Genomic DNA, 26,703 nt, shown 5'->3' with positions numbered 1-26,703 from the left:
TGCAAACTGGTCATTTTAACTTACACACCTGCAGCTGAATCCTTAAAAACATGCACCTGCACACCAACCAACCAGCCAGCAGGTGGCGACGTGCTAGTTTACTTTACCTGTCACCTGTCACCTGTCTTGGCTGTGTGTTGGCCACCTTGTCATGAATATATATATATAAAGAGCAAAATATGAAGGGGTGCACAGGTTTATCAGCCAGGTGGAAGTTTCTCTCTTTTGTGGATTTATCCGTTTGGCGAAGATTTGAAGGCAGTTTGATAACTTAATTTTTTAACCATCATGATCTTCTCACAGAGTGGTGAGTCCGTTTTTATTTTAATTAGCTTGCTGGTTTACCGTTGTGAGTTTTCTAAACAATGTGGGTAACGTTAATGGCGGTTGGCTAGCGGTTAATTAAGGCTAACGCTATTGCTAGGTATAAGCTAATGCTAACATACTTTTAAATCACTTGCTAGCTAACGTGCCTCTACAGGAGCTACATGGCTTTATTGTAATAGTTGGATGATTTATTTCCCCCTCCCCACAGTATGATTAATGTAACTACCCTCCATATTTGTGTTTATTTAGAGATAAATAGAGACGTTTTGACGTGGAAACGGTTTGCGGTCTTCGGATCGGGTTCGGTGAGAATATGTTGGCTAGCTTCTCGGGCCCAATCGGACGGGTTCGGGCCCAATCGGACGGGTTCGGGCCGGATCGGGCAGTGGTTGAAATGTCAGGTCTTTGCAGAACATAGCTGCAGTTTTCTTTATTGTTACCGAGCAAACATGTCTTTTAAAAACTGCTAAACTCACCAGTGTTATTGATCTGTATAACAGATATAATCTGTAACAGTGTAAAACACTAGTTTTAGGGTTTCCTGACGTTTTGAATACTTTCACACTTTTAATTATTATTATTATTATTCTTATTATTATTTGTACTTTATTGTCTTTTAGGGCTGTCCATTGTTTTTCAATTCAATTTTTCAAGAGCGCGAGGTGTCATATTCAATAGTGTCTTCTGATTGACCAAAACCCCAAACTTTGTTATATAAAACACAGAAATGCAGCAAATCTTCATATTTGAAAAGCTGAAATAATATTTGTCATTAGAGCTGATTCTACTCAAAGTCTATTAATCAAATAGTTGATCAACTGATAATTAATTGGCAAAAAATTAATAAAAAATGGCTGGTTCCAGTTTCTTAAAAGTGGTTTTCTGGTTTTCGTGGACTTGATGTTTATAGTAAAGTAGCTCTCTTTGGGTTTGGGACATTTGAAGAAAATTGTTGTGGACATTTTTCAATATTTTTTGACATTTCAGTTATCAGAATTGTTTCAGATTAATTTCACTCAACTAATCCATTAATTGACAGACTGTTTCAGCTCCACAGAACATCATTTCACATCGCGGTTTTGGGTTTGAAGACCAAAATGTAATTTTATTTCTTTTGGTCAGTTTTTAATTCCACATTTAAAAATCAGCAGCTTCATTGTTAAGCCCTTTGTATCTGCGTTGGCCTTCGGAAAACAACACATTTCACACTGAATAAAGCAAAGTTCTCCATCACGTTGGGCTGTCGGATGTCGACACGTTTTTGTGCTCGTCTCCGTTGGAGGAAAACCTTCCTCCTAAATGTCAGCTTCTTTACACATCAGTCACAATGCATTTTTAAAGTTCTTTCAGCGACTTTAGAAAAGACTTTTCATATAAGCAACAGGGATGGTTGACAACCAGATCCAAAGACTTTCACAGTGCTGCTGAGATGATGTAAGGATGACGGAGGGCTTTTATAAAACTCCCCTACAGAAAAAGATGCTGCGGGACAGGCCGCTCGCCATCCTCTCGTTGGTATATTGCCTCACAGAAGGCAGGAAGTCAGTAAGAGCACATCTATAGCCTCATTACACAAGTAATCACTAATAGTCTGTGCCCATTTATCATACTTAAACTGCTAAAACGGCCCTAATGTGGTCGTAATGAAAACCGGACTCATTAGCAGGTCTGTCGGGTCATTTGTTGCTTTAATCGTGCTCATTGATAAAGTGGCCGAGACAGAGATTTCCCTGTTTAACTGTTCTTCATTTTGGACAAACTTTGCACATTACAAGCCAGTGGTGGGAGAAGAAGAAGAAGAAGTGCCAGTAAAGTTATGTAAGTTTTAAAAAAAAAAAAAAAAACAGGTGTGAAAACCTCGCATCAACAACTTTGAGGATTTTCCTGCTTCCAGATCATTTTAAAACAGTCTCTGAAACTCAGAGAATATGGCCTGTATGATTCATTTAGGTAGACGACGGCCACGTTCAGGCGATTAAATGTCGTTTTCCCTTCTGCTCCTTTTTCCCCTATTGATTTTATCTTTTTTAATGATGTTTGTGGAAGAGATCTACATCGCCGGCGAGGTGACCCAGCTCCACTATAAAACTTTTTTTACATCCTTTTTATAACAAGTTATCTGTCCCTTTTTATTTATTTTATTTTTTTTTTTAAAATCACTGCTGTGTTAGGAGATTGTGGACAATTTTTTGTTAATTTTTCAGAAGGACTGCTACAGGGTTTCCCCTAAACATTGGCCACATTCATTAGATAAATGGCGTCCGCTGTTTCAAATAGCACCTCTGCTTCTTTTTCCTTGAGAGTTGATGTTGTACTTCATAGATTCTTTTTAAATATTTTTATTTTATTTAGTGGAGGTGGTCTGCGTTTCAGGCGAGGTGGCCCACCCTCACAGCGGGGAAACCCTGCAATATCACCACTGGTTCGGGGATATGATACGATAAATACTGGCAGACGATAGAAATCAGCCAACCCTCTATTGTCTCTGGTTGCGTTAGGTGATCGAAGACAATGTGCACATTTTTCAGAAGCACAATTTCTAGGGTTTCACCCAGCGGAGGCGGTAAGCCACTCAGATACTGACTCGTTTAATCTCGTGATAAGTTTAGTGAGCGGCTTAAACAATAGCCACGCTCCTTTTTAAATATGTAGTGATCTGTTTCCCTGAACGTAAATGTTTTGTTTCTTAAGAAATATTACTTGGATGATATTAGCAGAGCTAATTCATATCTCCCAGCCCTATATCATGATATTAATAAGAATAATTTACTAATAGGGCAAATGTATGCAGAATCCCATGTTAAATAAGGAGACTGATGTTTTGTAAAGCAGTAACACAACATTCGGCCAGCCCTACATGACGACAGAAATATTTTATTCATGTTGGATGGAAATCTACAGCATCTCCAGCCTTCAGACAAACGTCACGGAGTAAAAAGTACATTATTTTCCTCTGAAATGTGGCGGAGGAAAACTGGAAATACTGGTGTAAAGTCCATGCAGTTTTTGAGTGACTTCCCACCTCTGTCGAGAAGTGTCGTGGCTCGGGGGCAGCTGGGACAGTGTGACTGCTGCTGGGCTCAGTACACAAAGTGATTTCTGCAGTCGCTGGTGTGTAAACAGGCCTTCGGCTCTGTGTTTAGCCTCTCTGCAGAATTCATTTTCGTCTGATCTGTCGGGTTAATGCAGTCTGTGCTTCTGGCTCACTCCAAGTGTGCGGTTAAGACCTGAGGGCAATTTAGCTGTAAATATGGAGTGTATAAATTGGAAATTATGTGCTAATGATGGAGCGCTCAGTCTCCATTACATCTTGAGTTGATGTGACAACCCCCTACAGTTTTACAGCTTTATTAGGTAGGTATTCATTACCAACTTAACGCACCCACCCAGTAATATGTACTGTGTATTACTGTGTATCTTTCATGTTGGGATTGAATGTGTTAAACATCACGTGTTCACAAAAAGGCAGTTTTAGATAAATGCGTGGTGGGTGTTGCAGATTTTTCATTAAATTCTACGTGACTCGGACTAGGACTGAAACAATTCGATGAAATGTCAAAAACCAGTGTAAAAATGCCAAGGCGGCGTCTTCAAATGTCTTGTTTTTTGTTTTTCCAACAGTCCAAAACCTCAAGCTACTGCGTTAACAATGATATAGGACAGAGAAGAGAAGCAAATCCTCACATGTAAGAACCAAGAATGTTTTTTTGTTGCTATTGAGGAATGACTGAAACGACGAAATATTTGATTGTTTTTCTGTCGATCAGCTAATCGATTAATTGTTTCAGCCGTTACTCGGACCAGTTTGATACTTAATTGAGATGTAGTGGATTAAAACCTGGATCTTTATCACTGAGCAAAATGTAAAATGGTTCAATGCTCATTTAGTCTTTATTCTACATTTATATACTGCAGTGGCACTTTATTTTTTTTTTTTTAGAGCTCAAAAGATTAGATGATTAATTGATTAGTCGATTTTAAAAGAAAAGCAATAAATCGGACACAATTTTGATAGCCAATCTTTTAAATCGTTTTTCTTTTTTTATAATTGAGAAATTGAAAAAAACAAAAAACAATATTAGAGACAATATAAACCAGATCAAAGATGACAATTTTTGAAAACAATTTTAAAAAAGACAGCACAGGAAAGCAAAAATGCTAAAACTGCTCTGGTTTTTGGGTTTTTGGTCGGACAAAACGAGCAATTTGAAGACGTTCGTCCATTTTCTGACATTTTATAGACCATACAGAAAATAATTTTCAGGTAAGTCAATAATCAAAATAGTTATTAGCAGCCTTAAAGCTTTTATTAGATGTTGTTGTATTTAATTTGAACTCTTGAACAGAGCTCTAAATCTCCCAGCACATGTTCAGTAAATAATATCTTTAACAGTGTTGTTTACAGACAAGCTGCTTCAAACCGTACTCTCTTAATTCAAACACACTGCATGTAATATAGGAAATTATTAAATTAATTAACTGCCAGTAAATAGTAGAAAATCCCAAGAGGAAGTATTCAAATTGCTTGTTTTATTTGACCAACAGCCCAAAGTAATTAAACAACCATCAAATCCTCACAAGCTGGAAACAGCATATATTTGGCGTTTTTGCTTGAAAAATGACTTAAATTATTATTTTTTTGATTATCAAAGTAGTTGTAGATTAATTTTCTGTCATTCAACTTATTGATTCATTAACTAATTGTTGCAGATTCAGTGTTAACTATTAACAGCCCTGTATTTATTTATTTAAAATCCTGTTATCCTGCTGTTGTTCCAACCTGTTCATTGTTAAAAGTGTGATTCATCTGCTTTTGGCATCTATGACACAAAGCTGCATCGTGGGAAAACACCAATCTCAGCAGAGGAAACGCAAGCATCTCCTATAACAGCTGAGCCCGTTGAAGTCTTTGTTTCCGTACGAACCCCGAGGCGTCGTAGCTGTGGGCTTTGAAAACATGGTTTTGACTTATATAAAGTCTTTTCAACATGATCTCGAGAGGCATGAACGGCTTTCTGATTCTCCTCACCCAAGGTCATGGAGCCTGAAAAGGAAAAAGGATTTGTCAGACAACTTCATCTTCACCACGTCTTCTGAATGTGAAGGAAGTTAAACAGCAGATAACAGAATATGCTGGCTCACATGGTGCGAGGGCAGCAGGATTCAGCATGTGACGCAACTATGTACAAACCGGTCAATCCTTATATCCGTCTGTCATAGCTGCTCCATTGTATGAAGCTGTTAAATCCTGCAAGTTAGTAGTTTGGATCTTTACAACTGAGGTATTAATGTCGGCCAAGAAAGACTGTCCAGTCCTTCGTCTAACTACGAACAAAACACAAGGTTATGAAGCTAGAAAAACTGTCTCTACTGTCTGTCCTCCAAAGCTGCACAATCTTCTACATTTATTATTTTAATAATAGGGGATGTTCAGGCATTATTCATCTGCATTTGTAAGTGCAGTGGGTTTTGTTGATGAGAAAATAGGGGTGGGCGAGTGTATTGAATATACTGAACATCGAGTACATATTGTCATGTTGCACGGCATAAGACTCGCTTTGGCGCTCTCCGTGTCACAGAAAAGTGTGTGTGACGTATGAGGCGCGTGTTTTTAAAAAAAAAATTATATCTGGAGGGAAGTAGCCCCAAAGCGAGTTTTATAAGATGGAGGCGGACGAAATTGGTTCTGAAAGGAAACTGCACTGGATCCGTCGTCTGGCAGTGGTGAGCCTGACTCCACCTGCAAGTGGATCACAGACTTCCTGTCCGACAGGAGGCGGCACGCGAGGCCGGGGAAACATCAGACATGCTGAACATCAGCTCCCTCTCCAGCTGCCGCAGGAAGTACATCATCTGCTGGGCTTTCTTGAAGAAAGTCAACCTGCCAAAGACAATGACTCCGTCACCATCAGGCGCGCTGCTGCCACCGCCAAGGACAAGGGCAGACTGCAGCGTATCGTTCGCTCTGCTGAGAAGGTGATTGGCTGCAATCTACCTTCCCTCCAGGACCTGTACGCCTCCAGGACCTGCACCAGGATCTGCACATACTGTAATTTAAATAACATGTCGTCATATTGTACATATTCTTTATTATTATTTTTGTTTAATATTCTGCAATATCTTACTGTCAATTTTATAGCTACGATTCTTCACCTGCAGTACTTGCTTTATGTTTCCTTATAATTCTTTATATTTCTACTATTTTCTACTATTCTATTATTTTATTGTCGGGCATCAAAATACCAAAACAACTTCCTCATATGTGTAAACCTACTTGGCATTAAAGCTGATTCTGATTTTCGGGTAGAAGGAGGATGTGGCATTGCTTTTGCTGCAAATATGCAGCAAAAGCAATGCCACAAAAGGTAGCAGTACCACAAGCTCTGTTTTTGTTCAGGGTCTTTGTTGAGCTTGAGCTCTGTAGAACTAGGCTACAGTATGTAGGCCTACATCACGCCATTATTTATTTTAATTTAACCGCTGTTAAAAGCCTGTGGGTGCAGTGGCCTGGTTTGAGTAAATACTGTTTTGTTAAATGTAATTTGGTTGCGATTTCCCCCTTTTTGCATGCAAGTTTGAAATCGTTAACATGTTGCAGGGACTACTAGAATCATCATACTGGTGTGATTGTTTGCATCAAAGGGTTAAAGAGAGCATTTAGGAAGTGCTTTAGAGGAGATTTCAGACTGTCGAGATAAATATTGTGTATCGCGATATAGCCGAAAAGTATCGCAGTATAATTAATAGGCCATAAAAAGTGCTCATGCGCCAGCCTGCCTGTTGCCGCGGCTCCGTCTCGTCGTCTTACTTTTTCCAACTTTTTTCCCTTTTCTTCCAAACTTGAGTAACTTGTGTGTAAGTATGATTTAAACTACGCTCTTTACGAAAAATGAGAGTAGAAAGTGTTTTAGTACTTTTTTTTTTTTCGCCGTGGAACTTGTTCTCCTGCTACTCGGTCGGGGCACCGCGGCAGATCAGCTGTTCCCTGGTGTAAACAATGAGGCCAAACAGCTGATCGCGCTGAAGCCGAGCGGCATGGCGCCCAGGACTACCGATGTCCCCGCTGAGATCTGGAGGAGGACACACCAAAGATGCAGAGGTGGAACGAAGCGGCGAGGGAAGAGAGGGGGGTGCAGACTAGAGAGACTTAAGAAACCCACTTGGTACTTCACACTTAATTTATACTTATACCCACTTGGTACTTATATTTTTTGCTAGTACTTCTCTTCCTGTGTGCACTGACGTAAAGGCGAGCTGCTGTAACAAAAGAGTTTCCCCTCGGGGATCAATAAAGTATTTCTGATTCTGATATTGCCCAGCCCTGTGATAAAATGGCAAAAATTTCACCTAATCCCTTCCTCCTAACGTTACATCAAATTTCATTATAACCTTAAGTTAAATGTTCAGTTGTAACTGTTTGCATTCTTACATTATTTGTATTTTTGCTTTAAAAGAAACATACAAAAATGTTTAATATAGAATAAAATGAGATATCTTGCTAACAGATACAAACTGAACCAAAAACATAGTTAAAAATCAATATACCAAAACTAGAAGGTGTTCGCCTGTAAAAAAGCATGTTGCCATATCACTGCCAAGGCTGAGATTAGTTTCCCACTGAGGTCTGCCACGTTAAATACTGTGCTGTACACACTTTAAATATTATAAGATGATTTGCTTCAAAATAAATAAATAAAAAAAGTGACATTTTATCAGTAAGTCGTTCTTTGAATGTTGAGTTTCTCCCACTGAGAGTCGGAGTCCGGTGAAAGCTAAAAATTGGGCCCAAAAATGTACTTTGATTTATTGTTCAATGTGACATTAAGCCTGATTTTATTGTTTAAAAAAATTATCTCAGACTGAATAAAGGCGTTTGATCGTGATAATTGGTTTCATATCAGTCAATATTGACGTGTACATCCTCAAGAAGTAGATTCAGAATCTGAAAAATTACCATGAATTTTCTGCGCTACAAATTAGAAAATCTATTTCAATTAATGAATTAAACAGAAATCTTCAGTCTTGTCTGAATAGATCCTTATAAATCCTGCAATGTTACATGTTTTACAGCATTGGGGCTTAGAAACATTATAACTGAACCAAGATATAAGTGTCTTGCTGCTGCTTCCAGGGGATGAGGCTAATTGCTGGTGTTTGAGGCTATAATCGTACTTTACTGGACGGTGATGCGTCGAGCGATAAACTTAGTGGCATTTCTCGTCTTTGTTGGCACAGAGTTAACAATACACATAACCAGTCTGTTTCTTTTTGGACTTTTAAGTAGGAGAGCCTCATCTGAGACTGTCTCATCCACTTTGCGGCCAGACGGAGCTTTAAGTAGCCAAAGTATCATCAGTATCACCGCCGATGTCTTGTTACTTTGTTTATCCACTTTGCTGTGGCTTTCTGTGCCAACACGAACAAGTTTCCTCTGAAGGAGCACCAGTCTCTCCCACCAAATCAATACCAGTGTGGTGTGTTTAGCCAACTCAACCAACCCTGCCGTATGATTGGCTAGAAATAGCTTGTTTTTGTGATGCGATTGGCTCTTTGTAAATTGTCAAGCTAGCCACACTAGCAGTATTCAGATCTCTTACTTAAAAGTTGCAATAGTACAGTGTAAAAAGACTCCGTTACAAGTAAAAGTCCTGAATTCAAACTCTTACTTAAGTAAAAGTACAGCATGAAAATATACTTGTACTCATCATGCAGAACGGCCCATTTCAGAATAATATATATTATATTACTGGATTCTAATTATTGATGCACTTTAATGTTGCAGCTGGTAAAGGTGGAGCTAATTTTAACAACTTTTATATACAACTGGGAAGCTATAATAATATCATATCACAATGTATTAGTTGATTTATATTTTGTATTAATAATCTGAATCTGCAAAGTAACCACTAAAAAGTACAATATTTTCCTCCAAAATGAAGTGGAGTAGAAATTGAAAGTAGCGTAAAATGGAAATAATCGAGTAAAGTACAAGTACTTCTTGAGTAAATGTCCTTAGTGTCAGTGTTTTATATCATTTCTAGACTGCATATCTCATGTGTGATCATCAAATATTGCACCTATGGCTCCCACAACAGTAATGAACTCTTATTTCAAGGCATTTTCACTTGCAGTCAAATCTAGTTTTTGTTTTAAGAATGTAAATTGTTTTTTTTTTTCTGTAAACACACATAATTTAGAAGAGTTGATCCACAGCAGGTACAGATCAGAAGCAGGAATTTGTAACCTGTGTTGTTTTACGGAGGAGACGGCTGCGGGGGAGTCGGGAGGATTATTTTTAGCGGTGAAAGGTTAAACAGAGAGGCTTGGCAAAATAAATTAACTGGATTATCTGTCATTCTCGTCTGGATTTCAGCATAGTAGGATTCGCTGGGAGAAAAGCCCTCATAGTCATTTCACCTGTAAGCGGGGTTACCACAGTACTCTGTGTACAAATGGCTATACATTCCTTATTTTAAACTGGGAAAACTGAAGTATGGGGAATAAATGCAGCAGGATCATAAAAACTCTTACAGGTTTGATTCTCCCAACAGCCCTTGAGCTAGTTATTGAAACTAATATCAGGCTAAATCTGTATCTTCCTAGCAGGTAGCACAGGGGACGCCCATTTAAATACTAAATTATTTCACCCATTTTATTAAATTGCCTGCTTATCACTTCCTTTTCATTTCCTAAGATGCCTTTTGTGATTGCGGTGTTAAATATTTAATCAAATGTCAAAGTCTTTGTAGTTTGAGTCCAGAGTGGATTTTTTTTTTAAAATACTCTTAAATATAATATTATGATAACTATAGTTGGATTTTAGTGTGTAAAGTGAAATGTTTTATTAGCAGCTCCCTGAGAGGTTTTCTGCTTTATTAGATAAAACAGCTGTGGGGCAGAGAGAGAGCAATGTTATCACTAAGAAGCAAGGCCGTAATACACCAAAACTCACTGTAAACAAACTCCCACAAACTACTGAAAAATGCACCACAAAGGACCATAAAGTACAATGAATATACGAGTAATAGTACCACAAAATGCATGACAAAGCACAAAAACCAGAGGCATAACTAAATAATGACAATTTAGAAATAAGTTGAGTATTAATAATAATACTGCCACCACTACTGCTGCTACAACAACTATTAGGCCTACTACTAATACTGACACCACTACTGCTACTAGTACTACTGTTACAACTGCTACCACCAGAACTACTACTACTTAATACTTCTACTGTTACCGCTACTACTACTACTTCCACCACTGCTGCTACTATTACCACTATTGCTGAACTGCTGTAGATCATGTGTGTGTCTCTGCTGTGTGGCCCTGTGAAGTGTCCCTAATCCACTTTGTATGATTCTGTATATATTCTGAACTCCCTTTAAATCATGTGTGTGTCTCTGCTGTGTGGCCCCTGTACTGAAGTGTCCCTGTTAATCCTGTACTTTGTATGATTCTGTATATATTCTGTATATCTTGTTTTTACTATGTTTGCTGCTGCTGTTCCACACAGGAGGTAGTAAAACGAACACAACAGAGTTGGACAGCCACCGGATTAGAGATTAAAAGCAATTTCTAATCTTCTTTTGCTGGGCTCTTCAGATATATCCAAATTTGGTGATGTCTGAGCTACAGCTGCTCTACAGTTAAGTTTAAAACCTTCAACTTCCCCCACTTGTTTACATAAAAACGTCACTTGTTGTTCATGTTCACAGAGGCTCAGGGTACCGCCCCTCAAAACAAACAAACAAACACACTCGCAATAAAGTGGCCATTTTCTCTCTGGGGAAACAACAGGGGAGGCACCCGGTGGTCCATCCTCCTGCGAAGAGAGTAAATCCTCCTCCAAATCCTCAAAGAGACACACTGGTCCCTCAAACCTCAGACTACTGAAGAGCTAAATGTACTTTCAGTCTGTTGAGTGCCACAGTATTTAGATTATCAGTCTATAAGTTACACCAATTCCAGATGAAACAATTAGTCAGTTAATCGATTAGTTGATTGATTTGACAGAAAAATAACCGGCAGCTATTTTGATAATCGATTACCTGTTTGAGTTGCATTGCACAAATGCCAAACATGCTCTGCTTCCAGCTTCTCAATTATTAATATCAGTTTTTTGTCTCTTTTGATATTCAGGTAAATACAGAATAAAACAAACAACTTGGGCTTTGGGAATTATTATTTTATTTTTTTTACTATTTTCTGACATTTTATGGACTAAACAATGAATCAAACAATAATGAAAATTCTCCTTTTATAAATAACTATAATTATTTGCATTGTGAAATTAGGCCATTGCTGCAGAAAAAGGAAAATAATTAACTACGATTAAAACAAACAATAGAAAGGAGAAGAAAACAAAGCCATGTATGCAGTAAAATAGATTATAACGTGTTTTAAAGTAGGTTTTTATTTTTATTTTTGGAGGGTTGGGTCGTAAACATCAAACATAAGATGCTGACAGCTTTAAAGTAAAAGTCGGGAGAAAGAAGTGTGACTAGTAGAATTACTCGGTTAGTAAACTTTTATTCTACAGAGTTACAAGGTGTTTCACAGGTAAACACAATATCATAAACATATATGAACAAAACGACATATATAGGAAGTGCTGAATAGTAAGAAAATAAATTATGTTTAAATAAGTATTGATATACATAGTTCCTATATATGATCTAAAATGAAGAATCTTGAAACAAAGCAATTTTTTATTTTATTTTTTACACATACTATAAGATTTATCTTAAAAAGGTTTCTTTACTTCTGTAACAAACATCTTGCGTCTGAGGCGTCCACTGGGACTTGAAGCCTGAGATGGCATAAGCTTTTGGACTTATGGGATTTAAAACAAAAGCATGAAAGTACAGTCAACAGAGAATTTAAGTATTCATTTATTCCTGCAATGTCACAGTTTATCATACAAAAAATCTTAAGATTAAAACAATGGGGGAAGTGGCACAGATTAATGAAAGCAGTAATTCCAGTGACTTAAAACTGAATTAAACTTGAGGATACAACAAAATATAGTTAGTAGTAAGTCAACACGGATAAAAATAAGTAAAACCTAAGAAGTGAATGGCCTGGTCGCCTTTAGTCTGAACAGACGTGTTCTTGCCTCCAGGGTGATGTGCCTGTCAGTCGGTAGTGGTCAGGACCACTCGGACCAGTACCGACTCATCAGACTGGTGGTGTGGTGAGGATGTGACTTTACTGGATAAGTACAAGCCGTCCAGTTTACAGGAACTGTCAGCGCTGTCGAAGGATGTGAGTTTTATTGGTTTCAATGGAGTGTTGGGTCACATCCTCTCCATGCTGCTTTTCCAGGCCTGCTAAGAATAAAAACACCGGGGAAACACCAGTACAAAGTGTCAGGGTGGGCCAGGAGGGGGGTGTGCTGAACAAACTGGTCGCCGTGGTTGACAGATGCCCCCAGAAAGCCACTAACAGGATGACGCCAGTGCTGCGAGGGCCGCGGGGTAAAGACGGATTATGTCTGAGCAGTAGATAAACAGATTATTCCCGAAACGGTGCCTACTTTTTTAACCTCGTCACTCTTGTCACACTTACAGCTCCCACTGTCCCACAATTCCCCTGGGGAGGAGGGACAGGGCTGCGAGTTTACGCCTTCCTCCATCAGATGCACATCCTGGGATTCATTAGGAGTGTTTCAGCAGCAGCTCAGGGCCCTAAATGTTCCGCCTGACTGCAACCATGAACTCCACCTGAGCTAGAGGACGCCACCAAACCCCCACCACCCCTCCCCTCACCCGGCTGGATTTACTTTGACATTCATATTTTGGGAACTCTTCTTCCACAATGCTGTGGGAATTTGGACTTGTTCTCCTGTTCGTTCTCGCTCCACAAGCTGCTGGAATTAAAGGTAAGCCTCGTTTTGTTTGCAAAGCCACAATCCTTTGAGCCTTGACACTTCGAGTCACATGTTTTTACACTTTTATTCTCTGCAAAAAGAATAAAGTTTGCACTCCTCAATAGATAAGAGCAGTTAGATATAAGGATTTGAAGAGTAAGACTATCTGTACACGTACTGAACCTGGTCACAATGCAAAGCAAAGCCTATTACGATTGCATAAGTACTTGGCTGTGAAATCACTGAGGTGTTGGGCACTGTCACTGTTTCACCCGAGGACACAGAAAGGCTGTTTTAAATGCATGATAAAACAGCAAGAGTAAATCCTTTGTCTTTGCGTTATTCTGAACCACAGCCAAAGTGAAATCAGCATTTATGACGGGACACGAAGATGTGCAAACATGACCGCAATGCAAATGAAAATGGAAAACAGATAATGGCACAGTTTAGTAGATTTATTGCCAGCTTGGTGACAACTTGACAATTTGAATTACAGTACTCCAGACTTACTTGTGGGGGGAAAAAAAGCTATAAACATGACAAAAGAGAGGGGTTGTCAGTTTCCTGTATTACAAAATCTGAATCTTGGCTAAATATTACAATTAAAACTAAATATCCTGCCTGTGATGTTCAATATCGAGTTTCACCTTCATTTCAAAACATTTCTTATACTGTGTATTTGTTCTAAAAGCGTAGATAAGTAGGCTGCCCGAATTACACCCACTCTGGCCAATGCCGTCCTAAATATATCTGCTAGATTGTGTGATAGAAAACATATACGTACAGTACACTGTTGTTTGATAGTTGCTCTTATTCCAAGCACCCTTCAAGTACAGTGAGTGCTTTTCATTTTTAGTACGAGTGGGCATAAGGAGGGAGAGTGAACCCCGAACCCTGGCAGGCAGATATACGTATGCAGTAATGCTAAACTCACTCCACTCTGCTCATGACCATAAATAACACAAAACAGAGGCATATAGCAGACATACGGTTCTATAAACAGCTTTACATAGAAATAGATTGTCTAAGCAAGTTGAATAATTTTCACGCCGCTAATTTTGATCCATGTTTGATGTGTTTTCTGTGCTGTAAAATGTAAAAAAGTGAGTGTAAATGATGTAAATTGAGGCTACACTAGTTTCCATTGGCCAACTTTCACCAGTGAGCTGATTGTTTCATACTTAGATGCATAAAAGAAGCAAAACTAAAGGTTATCATGTTTAGTTCTGCAAGAAGAAACTTCACTGTACAGTACACAAGGTCCTCCTGTTGAGAGCACAGGAAGAGAAAATGCTCAAAATAGGTTTCTGTTAATAAAGTACAGAGAAAGGGAGAGAAAACTCAACTCAAATGAGCTGCTGGAAGTGAATTAAAAAAAAAAAGGTCAAAAACATTAAGCCTCACGTGAGGACACGTCGTACAAACAGATTCGTTAAGTGGCACATACGAGGATTTAAGAGAGTTTGTCGCGTTCACTCTTCATTTTCTCGTACGTAGACTTTGTCGAGTTGTCCAGACCTGCCGAGTCATGCGCACGTCGTCTGCCACAGTTTGAATCAGAATTAATTTGGAGTTTAAATATGTTACTGAAAAATACAAAAAATAAATCTAATAACTTATAAACCTAATAACCCAAATAAACGTATTAATTTTCTGCTTGAAATCAACTAAAATGATTAATCAATTATCAAAATAGTTGCCGTTTAATATTCTGTCGATCGACTAATTGATTAATCAACTAATCGTTGCAGCTCTAGATGACACGTCGCTGTGTTAATATTTCCTCTATTTTTTTTTAGAGGGACCGATGCTGGCAAATTTGTCTTGTTTTTGTCTGCTGATCTTTCGTCAACAAGACTTGAGCGTAAAATTCTTCTTTTTTTACTTTTTAGCAACATTTTTGTGAATGAAACTTGCCAAATAACGGAGCAGAACAGGACGCCTTTATGGCGATTTGGGGGGGCGTTGATTATGCTAATGATCGGATCTCGCGAACACGCTTCTGCTCACGAACAGGTGAAACGAACAATTTGGTGAATCCGACTTGGGAACACTCGTAAGAACAAACCTCACAGGTAAAAATAAGAGGATAAGAATATAAGGATAAGATATTAGGATATGTATTTAGGATAAGAATATGGAAATGTTGCCAGGTCCAGTGTGTTTATGCTGCAATTGTAACAAAATCCAAGTTTTACCTGTTTTTTAATCCATCCATCCATCCATTTTCTACCGCTTGGTCCCGTTAGGGGTCGCGGGTGACTGGAGCCTATCCCAGTGACTTTGGGCCTTTTAATATTCAAAATAAATATCAATCAGTTCCTGGATTATTATAATTATTTTTTTTGTCTCTTAAAATTAAAAATAAAAACAAACAAAACGAACAAACAAAAAAAATGAGCTATATAAACAGGGCTGGAATTATTTTCATTATCGATTAATCTGCAGATTATTTTTTTCGATTAATTGATCAGTTGTTTTGTCTATAAAATGTGAGAAATGAACAGAAGTTTCCCATGAGAGTCCATTGTGATGTCTTTAAAAGCCTTGTTTTGTTCTAACAACAGAATATCACGTTTCCATTCATCATAAAACATAGAAAAACAGAAAGCCATCCCACTGGAGAAGCTGAAACAAGCTCATGTTTTGGCATTTTGCTTGAAAAAGGACAAATGATTAATCGATTATTAATTTTCTGTCGATCAATTAATCGCTTCAGCTCTACATATAAATGCAGAAGGTCTATTTCAGACAGAATAGTTCTTGTCAGTGTGGTTACTGGTTACTACCATTACAGTGATGCCAGACTGTTATTATAGATCTGATTAAACATGAAATGTGTTTATTGTTTGAAATATCTGGCAACTGTTCATTAAATGCAACATTTACCATATGCAGCAGGAAGAACTGCTGTAATTAACACATTACACGGGGCTGAAGCAGCTGGCTGGTCTATTTTCATGTATTGACATATTACTTTTATTTTATCTACTTCTGTTTTCAGTTTGATGCTTTCAGCACAGATATTAGGACAAGTTACATCCCAAAATACTTGGGCTGTTTGTTTTGAGCTGCTTGTAGTACCAGACGGGTGGGGTTTACAGTAGAAAGCGTCATTTCTGTTGTCCGTGACAGAAAAAGACACTAAATCCAATTTTAACTGTTTTCAAATGCTGCCTAAATCTTGTGACATTAGCTGTATTGTCCTTTTTTGTAGTAAGCCCATCTGTTGCTTTAGACAAATACCAAGGATATGGATCTAATCGGGATCTGGTCTGCAGTGAGTTTGACCCTGACCCTGTCTGTTTCCTGTTCAGAGAGCGGCGTCAGGCTGGACTCGGGAGTGCAAACGGAGGCCTCCGGCCCTGTACGTTTGGTGGAGCTGCTGAAGATGTCCACACAAACTGCAGGCTCGGGGTTTGAACTGGACAGACGTCGATCAAAGAGGTCTGTGTTTTTACACTCCGGAGTGAGAATCTGCCCACAAGAGACCATCAATGAAGTGCTCGCCAGCCACCAGGCATATTACCAGCTCAGAGGTACTTCATTCAGCAAACATCACCCGGACCTACAGTCGTACAGTTATAGAGTCATTCATGTGTAACCACTGAGCACCTAACCGTGCCTTGCTTAAGGGCACATCAACAGTATTTACTGATAAGAGGGTGTAGTCCCTCATTCGTCCAGGAGTGTTCTATCGTAGAAAAGGTTTCAGTCGTAGTCGTCTGGACACTGTTTTCAGAATCGAGACGTTTCGGCTCCCATCCGGAAGTCATTCTCAATTGTGAAAAAATGGGACGGGAACTAGAAATTTAAGCTACTCTGTGTTACATAAGCCCCGCCCTCAGGAAGGAGTCTACCTGAGTATCTGTTAATAGCTAGTTTCACCTGAAACTGACCTAATAGTTTCAAGATGGCCCAGTAATCAGTAATCAGGCCTATTGTTTTCTGGCTGCACCTCCCTCATCACTGTTAAGTACCTGATTAGCATGCGATTGGCGTGACCAAGGTGTTAATACACTGTGATAGACTTTGGCCAGATTGAATCTCAGACCACCGTTTCTGTTCAAAGAGGGTTTTCTTTTTTCACAAAAATGGCTTCTTTGACTCCTCTTTCAAACCAACTCTTCTCTCTGCTTAGAATCTCAGGAGGTGCAGCCAGAAAACAATAGGCCTGATTACTGATTACTGGGCCATCTTGAAACTATTAGGTCAGTTTCAGGTGAAACTAGCTATTAACAGATACTCAGGTAGACTCCTTCCTGAGGGCGGGGCTTATGTAACACAGAGTAGCTTAAATTTCTAGTTCCCGTCCCATTTTTTCACAATTGAGAATGACTTCTGGATGGGAGCCGAAACGTCTTGATTCTGAAAACAGTGTCCAGATGACTACGACTGAAACCTTTTCTACAGTATTTACTGATAACACAGACAGTGATTCTCATCTGACATTTCCTGGGTTTTTCCAGCTTGTCATGGGTTTTTTTCTGGACTTGCTCTCCTTGGGCTGACAGCTCCAAATTTAAGCATTGTGACATCCGACATCCAGTGAAAAGTACTGCAGTGTGTTTTTAGAAATTCAAACCCTGAAGAAGAAAAAAAAAACAATCAAACAATCGAGTTTACCAAAAGGAAAATGTCAAGTTGAACGTTGAATGCAAAAGCAGTTTCCAAAACATTCATGGCTTGCAACTTTATTACCAGGTGATGATGAGAAGTACGGCTCTCTGGAAGGCTGGAAATCAATGTGAAACTTATGGGCCTTTTTAAACTGAAGAATTTATTAACTAATCAAATTAATCAACAAAATTAATTAAAGCATTTACTGCTTTTTTGGACATTTTAGCCTTAGCTTAACTGAGTTAGTCATTTAGTTTGCTTGCTCATGGTGGGAATTGTTGGGTCTCTGTAAATATTATTATTGTCCATTCGGGGACATTTGTTCGTTCGTTCGTTCTCTCTCTCTCTGTCTCCTCTCTTTCTCCCTCTCACATTTATTTATATATATAATGCATAAAATGGCCCAAAAATAAGGTTCAATAAAGCCTATTGTTTTCCCTGATATACAACAAAGATGTAGCGTCCCTTTTTAAACAAACAAAAACATTTTGATCGAATGTCACACTCACTGCCAGTCGCTCAAAACTCAAGATCCTCTTGTCACCTCGCCAAATGGATGAAGCCCAACTTTTTCCTTTGCCAAGAAACATAACAAGCAAAATGTCTGACTAGAAAACAAAGGAAGTGCATTGTGAAAATGTAACATACATCAGAGTAGAGAGAGAAAGAAAGAAAGAAAGAAAGAAAGAAAGAAAGACAGACAGGTGAGGAAGAGAGTGGAGGGAAATAATGTGTGACGAAGGTGCTGGACCAGGTCTGACCCTCAGGATATTGCAGGTACATGATCCACACTTGTGTGACCACTCGGGAGTGATGAAGTGAGTCATGGGCGTTACTCATTCACCTCCTCCACACAGGTCGTCAGTTACAAGTCTGTGTGTGTCAAAACTCTCCGACAGAGAAAAGCGACAGGTGCAGCTTCTACAGTTTATTTTTTTACCTCTCGTTGACCACCGAAACTAAACCACAGGGATATATATTTTTTTTTTTACAACTGACACTGCTTTCCAACAAGTAGGTGTCCAGTCCTCTGACACCATGTAATCACAGTATTTATGAACTGCAGTGCTGCTTCACATTGTGTTAATGTTCCTTACTGGATTGAAGTAAATGTCAGACAGTTCTTGTCTGCAGGACGATTATACAAACTTGAACTTTGCAGTTTAATTCTGTTCTGCACATTAGCTTTTTTTTATCTCCACTGATATATGTATATGCAAATATCTATTTATATGTTTTTCTTCTCATCTTTTATCCTTGTCTAATATGGACTTTAATGTCAGAAATAAAGTGATACTGATAGAGTTCAAATCATAAAAATGAGTAATGTATTTACTGTAGCAGGTATATCTCCTTCTAATGCAGCATGTCACCTGCTTTGTTGTACTGCATTTCATATATCAAAGTCATATGTACATTAGGGATTCTTTTAAATGAACTACATTTGTAATTACTAAAGGTTTTAATTTAAACAGGGGCTCTTTAAGTCCTTTTAAACTATGAATTTTTCCCCCAGTATTTTCTGAAATTCTAATGCTGTGGTTAGAGATCCCACTCATGTCTCTTAAAGATGTCTTTCAGCACATGCTTTTGGATTTTACTTCCTGATTTTAGTTGTATGCACAAAATACTTTTGGGACAAAAGGAAGAGAAAACTCTGTTAACAGTTTAGAGAGATATCCTGCTAACAAACAAACACTTTCGACAGTTGGATCTCTAGGAAATAAAGTGCAAAATGTTCAGAGACAAAACTGGGAATCTGTGACAGGCTCATTTTTTACGCTTTAGTTTGCAGTGTAGAACAGATTGTTACTGTGTAGAAGAGCTCCTGGCAGCGCTGTATTTAGTGCTGAAAGTCTAAGAGGCTGTGTTGTGTGTTTGTGTTTGTTTGGTCAGTTTGTCAGGAGGCTGTGTGGGAGGCGTTCAGGATCTTCTTCGACAGGATCCCCGGGACGGCGGAGTACCAGAAATGGGTTCACACGTGTCAACACGAGTCGCTCTGCATATCTGACCTCGCCAAAAACTTCAGCAGCTCTGAGGAGCACATGAGCATGATTCACAGGGTAAGAAAGCCACAACGGGCTTAGAGAGCATTCTGCCGAAAACCGTCAACACTGTGTCTACAGACATCCAGTGCATTTAGACAAATACCAGAGATGTGAGATAACAAAGAGTCCTGCAAATATGTTCAGATACAACAAATGCGTCATCTAAGATAAGCATTTTAAAGACAAAATGTTTATATTGAACGTATCTGCAAAACATTGACTGTCAACATTTGTCATCTGTCTTCTGCACAGTCTACAGCACGATTCATGGTTTTATGTTAGAATTAAGGAAACATTGCAATCATAGTAAAAATAAATACTTTAAGGTTATAATGCTAGCAGGATTAATTTACATTTTAAAAATGATATGTCCTCCAAAACAATGCAGTGTGTAGTTATTGTATGTGATAGTAAGTTGATGAAGACACCTGCAGAACCAGTAGAGGCTCAGCGTCTTGCTCAATGTGGACAATTTGCATATTGAATTATTCCTAATAAATTTTGAAGGCAGCAATAATCCCATTGGTTGAGTTCAACTTTTAGATGCAGAGATGGTTTGTCTTCCAGAGAGCAAGTCAGCTATCAGCTTCCTTAGAGAGCTACAGCATGGTATGACAAATCTGAATTTGGTATGTCAGTTAAGATAATCCTGTTCCATGTCATATGAAAGTTACATAATTATCTTTTTCCAACAAAAAAATACAGTTTTTATGTCAACATTAAATTGGTAATAACACATTTGAAAAAGTGCAGTATATGATATAGTGGTATTAAATATTTAAAATGTCTTGGATGTCTCATTTCGACCATTATCCATCGTTTAAAATAATTAAAACCCAATTTAGTGCTATTTTTATCCATAGTTTATCACTGTTTATTCAATGTGTACATTACAATCAGTATTAGAAACACTGACAGTCAACTTCTCGTCATATGTCTCTATAGTAACTCTGTATCCAATAAAAGTCAACCGAAGTCAGACTTAAAGAATAAGTCTGGTGATGTTCTATATTTCTCTTCTTGTCAACAAATCCCATGTTCAGACCCAAACCAGCAGTGAACGTATCTGCTAACAGGTGTTGTGTGAGAATCACAGCCTGATGGATCTTCTACAGCATAAATAAGAAAAACTAACATTAGTTTTCCCATGTTAGTTTTTCTTATTTATTGTATTGATATTATATACCTCTATTACTCTTGACAGTACATGCACCTCCGCTTATTACTATTACTCATTACATATTTGTATTTTATACTGTACTTTTATCATCAACCAGTAAACCCACTTGGCACTCGACACTTAGTTTATCTTATACTTATACCGAACTGATACTTAATTTATTTTCTGACCTGTTTTTATGGTGTTTATAGTGTATCATATCGTTTTCTAGTACTTTCTCCTGTGTGCACTGACGTAAAGGCGAGCTGCTGTAACAAAGAGTTTCCCTTCGGGGATCAATAAAGTATTTCTGATTCTGATTCCTCTGAGCCGCAGAGCTCCATTGTCATCCAGAAACTATTAAAACACATCAGCGAGCCTCTCTGTTGCACTGGGTGACATGTTCCTTCATCACCATGAACACACACACTGTAGTTTATTCTGACTCAGTCCCACACACACCGTCCTGCTGCCCCAAACACTCACTACAGCACCACATGTGGATTCATCCGCCGCTGGAAATAGTCCCCAACAGATTCACTATTTCCTCCTGTTTGAGTAACATTTGTTAAAAACTACAGGTATCAAACCTGTGACCTGTCGAACACGAAACTCTCTCTCTCATTTTCTAAACTCTAAACCATCCAGACACTGGACAGGAAGTGTTATTTGAGTTTGTTGACCAGCATTTGTGTTAAACAAATTAAATTAATTCCTCAGTAAGCAAACCAGTTGCTCTCAGCACATTCATCAACACTGCGTCTGTCGTGTCTGTAGAGCCGCCGCTTGGCCTCTTTTAACGCCAAGAAGACCGAAAACATTTCCACCCTCAGCTAAATATTTACATTTACTAGGTACATCTGCTCCTTAATGCAAATACCTAATCAGCCAATCATGTGGCAGTATTTCAATGCTTAAAAGCATGCAGACATGGTCATGAGGTTCAGTTGTTGTTCGGACCATCAGAATGGGCAGTAGTAGAAAGGTGTACCTAATAAAGTGACCACTGATTGTATATCAAATCTGTCTACATATTCCTGTTTTTTATTTTTATATATATATATATATATATATATATATATATATATATAATATAAAATATGGATAAAAGAACAGTTTTGATGTACTGAACATTGTTGTGATCTGTCTGCATGCTAGAAACTACTAGGGGTCTGAGCAAATTTGTTCGAATTGGGTGAATTGACGCTTTAAAAAAACACAGAGTAAAGTTTCCCTTTCTCATTAACATTCACAGTCATTTGTGAAATTATACTGTGGAGATTTAATGGGTTTTATGGCCTGAAGGGTTGGAAAACTCCCTCAAGACTTCAGAGACGGCGGCAGCAAAACCTATTTTTAAACCACAACACACAACAGGTAATTTAGACTTAATTGCATTTACACAAACTCAACTCCTGGGTGTAAAGAAAAAAATAAACACATAAGTGCAGGAATCAATTAATCAGTTGTTCAATCAGTCATCAATCTAAAAACAAACATCTACCAGCGAGAGCAGCAGCAGTCACTGACACATGACACCATTATCACAAACAAGATAATCATGTGGCCAATTACTGCCTAGGTGTTAAAATGTTTAGAAGGTCAGTGTTTGTTTGTGGACATGGTTTGTGTGACACACACGGTAAATGATTGTTTTGTTTTTTGATCGTTTACAGAGGATGAACCGGAGGAGAGACGGGAGTCCTCCATCACGGTAGGTGTGACAGATAATCATGTTCTCAGTCTGTCTCTCTGACTACATACAGTACAGCTAATGTGAACATGATGCCAATAAGGCAGAGACCATTAAACAGGCGGTAAGCGCCGGGCGTGTGGGGTCGTTGTTATCTCTGTTCGCACTGTCAGGGTTTCTGAACGTACAGTGATTTTTAACTGGACCAGACGAAAAGTGTCGATCTTCTTCACATTGAACAAAAGCAATATCAAACATATTTTTATGCCTTTTATTGGAGAGTTGACAGTAGCGAGAGAAGTTGAGGAGAGAGAGAAGGGGAATGTCCTGCAACAAAGAGCTCCGGCCACGGTCGGCACCTAGAGGACCAGAGTAGCACCTTTCGTACAGCTCACAAAGTGCTTTACAAGTGACTAACAATTATTAAGAAAATATAAATAAAAACGGCAAAATAGAACAATGTGCACAAAGCCGAGGTCTTAATGGTCCCAAAGTTAGACCCAATCTGAAATGGACCCGAGCAAAGTCATACCCGATCTGAATAGACCCGGGTATAATTAGACCTGATTGAAAATGCAGTTGACCTGCTCAGACCCTAAAATGGAGAGAACACCAGCAGCAGCATGATAATAATAATAATAATAATAATAATAATAATAATAATAATAATAATGTCCTGTGCTTGCAGCTTAAATACAAAGAACGACACATGATTCTGTTGGTGTTTGTGTTTAGTGCGGCTGATGTTTGACTGAATATTGAATGGAGGAAACGGAGACGTGCAGAGGTTCAGAAGGAGACTGAGAACTCCAGTGTCTGTCTCCACAGTAGCAATGATCCGCTGAGTGTTTTATGGTGATTGATTTCTGCTGTGGTGCGTAACTGCTATGAAACAAACAGCAAATCAAGTTTCATTTCTCTCCTTCGCGCGCTAGCTCTCTCTTCCTGTCGTTCACTCGTGCTCTCAGCTCTTTCACACGCTTTCTTTTCAAACAGGAAGCAGACTACGTAACCTTGTGTTTAACGTTAATAAACATGACAAGAAATGTCCTGCACACAAGTAGCAGCCTGTTTGTGTTTGACCCATCAGCTACGCTTCAGCGCTGATAGTTCCTGTTTTTTGGCACCAGGAACTAAATGTAGACCCTGGCTCCTCGGGTTCAAAACACGGGTTACTGAGTTCCTGGAAAAGTTCCTGCTATGGAAACAGGCTATTAGACATTTTGCAGAAGATTGTGGGATAGTGAATGGACAGAAGTTGTGAGCATAGCTGCAGGGAGGAGAGCTCTGAAATAGTACACGATACTATACTATCTATACATATTTTCCAGTGGCCAGCGTAATGAATCAGGTGATTCTTCTTGGATGTCTGCTAGATTGAGTTTCTCCACAAAATTATTCCTCAAAAATTATTTAACATTCACAAGATGACATAATTTGCAAAATCGGTATTTTAGAAATAAAAACCTGCATTTCTCCTGATAATGAAATGTCACATTAGGGCAGATGTCACTTGAATAATTTATATGAATGACTTGATCAGATTACTATTTTAATCAGACTTTTGTAAAGTAATTATACTATTGAGAGTATGTAAGCATAGTAATTTCCTCCTTTTTTTAAAATCCACTATTTCTGATCAAAGTGATTTCACAAATGGAAACGTGACTCCGGAGATTTGAGGACAATATAATTTGAATCTGACGGGTTGTGGGGACTCAGACACATCTCAGAGAAACGATCACGTTCACAACTTTATCACACGACTCACGTCTTCGCTCTGTAATCGCTTCAGTTAAAACAGTCAGAGGCTTTTGAATAACCAGGAAATGTACAGAACAGTTTCCGCAGACTGAGCAGGACCGGTTCACAGTTACAGTCCTATTCACTAAAGGATATTTAAACTGTCTTAAACATAAATTAAAAGAAACACATCATCGTTTTTGTCCATTGATCTGAAATCAATGTTCATGCTACCTTCTTCAGAATCAAACATAAATGAAGTTATGAGTCAAGATGGTACGCTCAAGTGTGGCTCTTAATAGAAGAGGTACAAGGCAGGTTATGTAAGATATATTCAGCTCAATTAAAAACATTTTAACTTTAATTAATGACAGGATTTGAACATTATTCAATTGCAAAGGAATCACCTCAGCTGTCCACATCTAAATAATCTCTGCACATGTTCTTTATACTTCATACTGTGAACTTTTGCACAAAACTGTACAGCTCTTTCATGTTGAAACAGATATATTGTACATATTTAATAATATTTTCTATTTGTTTCTTGACTTTTGTAGTACTTGCTTTTTTATTTTTTTTATTCTCTTACCAAAATACCAAGGCCTTGTATGTGAAAATGGCTTAACATTCAGGGAAACATGAATGTGTTTCATAAAGGCTGAAATTATTGATATTATGTACTTTTTGTCTCCTCCTCCTGCAGAGTGGTGACTCCTGCACCGAAACAGAAGATCCCCGAGATAGCAGGTAGAAAATAATCTGATCCCAACGCTGTTTTTACACTAATACTGTTATTATGTCGTTCTGTCATTATTGACTTGTCATTATCTGCTGCCGTTGGACGTATAGTATGTGTTGTAATGATCTTTTTGTCCATGAACTGTGAAATGTATATTGATTTTTGTGTTTCCTGTATGTCAGGAACTATATGACTGTAATATATACAGAATGCAGACTGGTATAATGTTGTTATTATTATTGAATGTAAATTAAGGCTTGTCCTTGTATTATGTTTATTATAACTATGAACTGTGACTCTGCAGGTCGTCCTTAAGCAACAAACACTTTGTTATTGTCGTTGAAGCGATTCTTATTAACTTTAAATTGATCCTGTGCTTTTGTGCATCCTGCCAGATGTGAGAATATACTCTGCAGACAGCTTTACTTACAATATTCCAGCTCATTTACTCTGTGATTAAAGTCACTCTGATGTTACTTCAGGTGCAGAGGCTCAGACCGTCGCCCCGTCGGCGGCCTCACCGACTGCCACCACCAGCACCACCATCCTCCTCAGCCCTGTGAGTGCCTCTCCAACCCCCGCCCTCGATCAGACCCAGCCGGCCGAGGAGGTCGAGGAGGTACCAACAAGCACTTACATTTACATTTTAGGGAATTAAGTCGACACTCTTATCTGCAGCAACAAGTCAAAGGCGGCAGGAGCTCGATGAGGTTTTTGACAGGACACAATAGCTCATATGAGGGCTGGAAATGTCGCACTCAAGTCAAGTGCTTGTTCTCCTGAAATTATACATCAGTAGAGGTTAAATTAGCGGTGTACATTTTTATATTACACAATTACATATTCTCAGCCTCAGGTATTCTTTTTAAATCGTAAGAGGGTCTCCTACAGAGAGTGTTGCATTATGGGTTGTTTGTAGCCTTATTGTTGCTAAGCTAGCAAGTTTCTTCAAGTTCGTTTATAGTGAGTGTTTTAGAGTTAGTCGGCCCTAAAAGTGTTTAAGAAGACCAGTTTAACCTGTGAGGAACGTAGGAAATAAAGTATATTAGAGACTGCTCGTGGGAGAAACACGTGAGGAAATGATCATGGCTGTTGTTGGTCCTGCGGCCATCAGAACTTTCCTTTATCATCCTTGAACATCCTTTTTAAATTTGTTATTAAAATGTACCTTGTGAGTTTTTACAACTTAGGAAAAGTAAAAACAAACTCATCGTTGCACTGCAGGTCCGACGGCTGAAGTTTGTTTGATAATCAGCAGCCAGACTCACATTTTACCCAAAAGAGCGGCTTCGCCAGAGGCGAAGTGCAATAGTTTGTGAAAAATTTGTGAACAAAAATCCTGACATTATAAGAAGTCCTTTTTTAAAAGGTTTGAAAGTGCACACCAAAAACGAATCACTTGTTTCTTAGGCCATGGTGGAACTTTCAACAGATTTCATGGAAATCTTCTCTATAAGTTTTTTTTGTGATTTCCTAATAAACCATGAGAACCGAACTGGA

General features: G+C 38.5%; 1 protein-coding gene across 1 annotated transcript in view; it reads left to right on the top strand.

The window, feature by feature from the left end:
• Positions 1–49: 49 nt before the first annotated feature.
• Positions 50–26,703, top strand: part of LOC122863122 (interphotoreceptor matrix proteoglycan 1-like) — a 67,900-nt gene continuing 41,246 nt past the window's right edge. The window contains 7 exon segments of the mRNA XM_044169271.1: positions 50–307; positions 12,903–13,213; positions 16,519–16,740; positions 19,718–19,884; positions 22,705–22,742; positions 25,168–25,211; positions 25,686–25,822. Coding sequence (XP_044025206.1) covers positions 13,150–13,213; positions 16,519–16,740; positions 19,718–19,884; positions 22,705–22,742; positions 25,168–25,211; positions 25,686–25,822 — 672 coding nt within the window. The 5' untranslated portion in view covers positions 50–307; positions 12,903–13,149.

The sequence above is a fragment of the Siniperca chuatsi genome, linkage group LG16, assembly GCF_020085105.1.
Source record: "Siniperca chuatsi isolate FFG_IHB_CAS linkage group LG16, ASM2008510v1, whole genome shotgun sequence".
Classification (NCBI taxonomy): domain Eukaryota; kingdom Metazoa; phylum Chordata; class Actinopteri; order Centrarchiformes; family Sinipercidae; genus Siniperca; species Siniperca chuatsi.
This window is presented reverse-complemented; position numbering and strand designations above follow the sequence as displayed.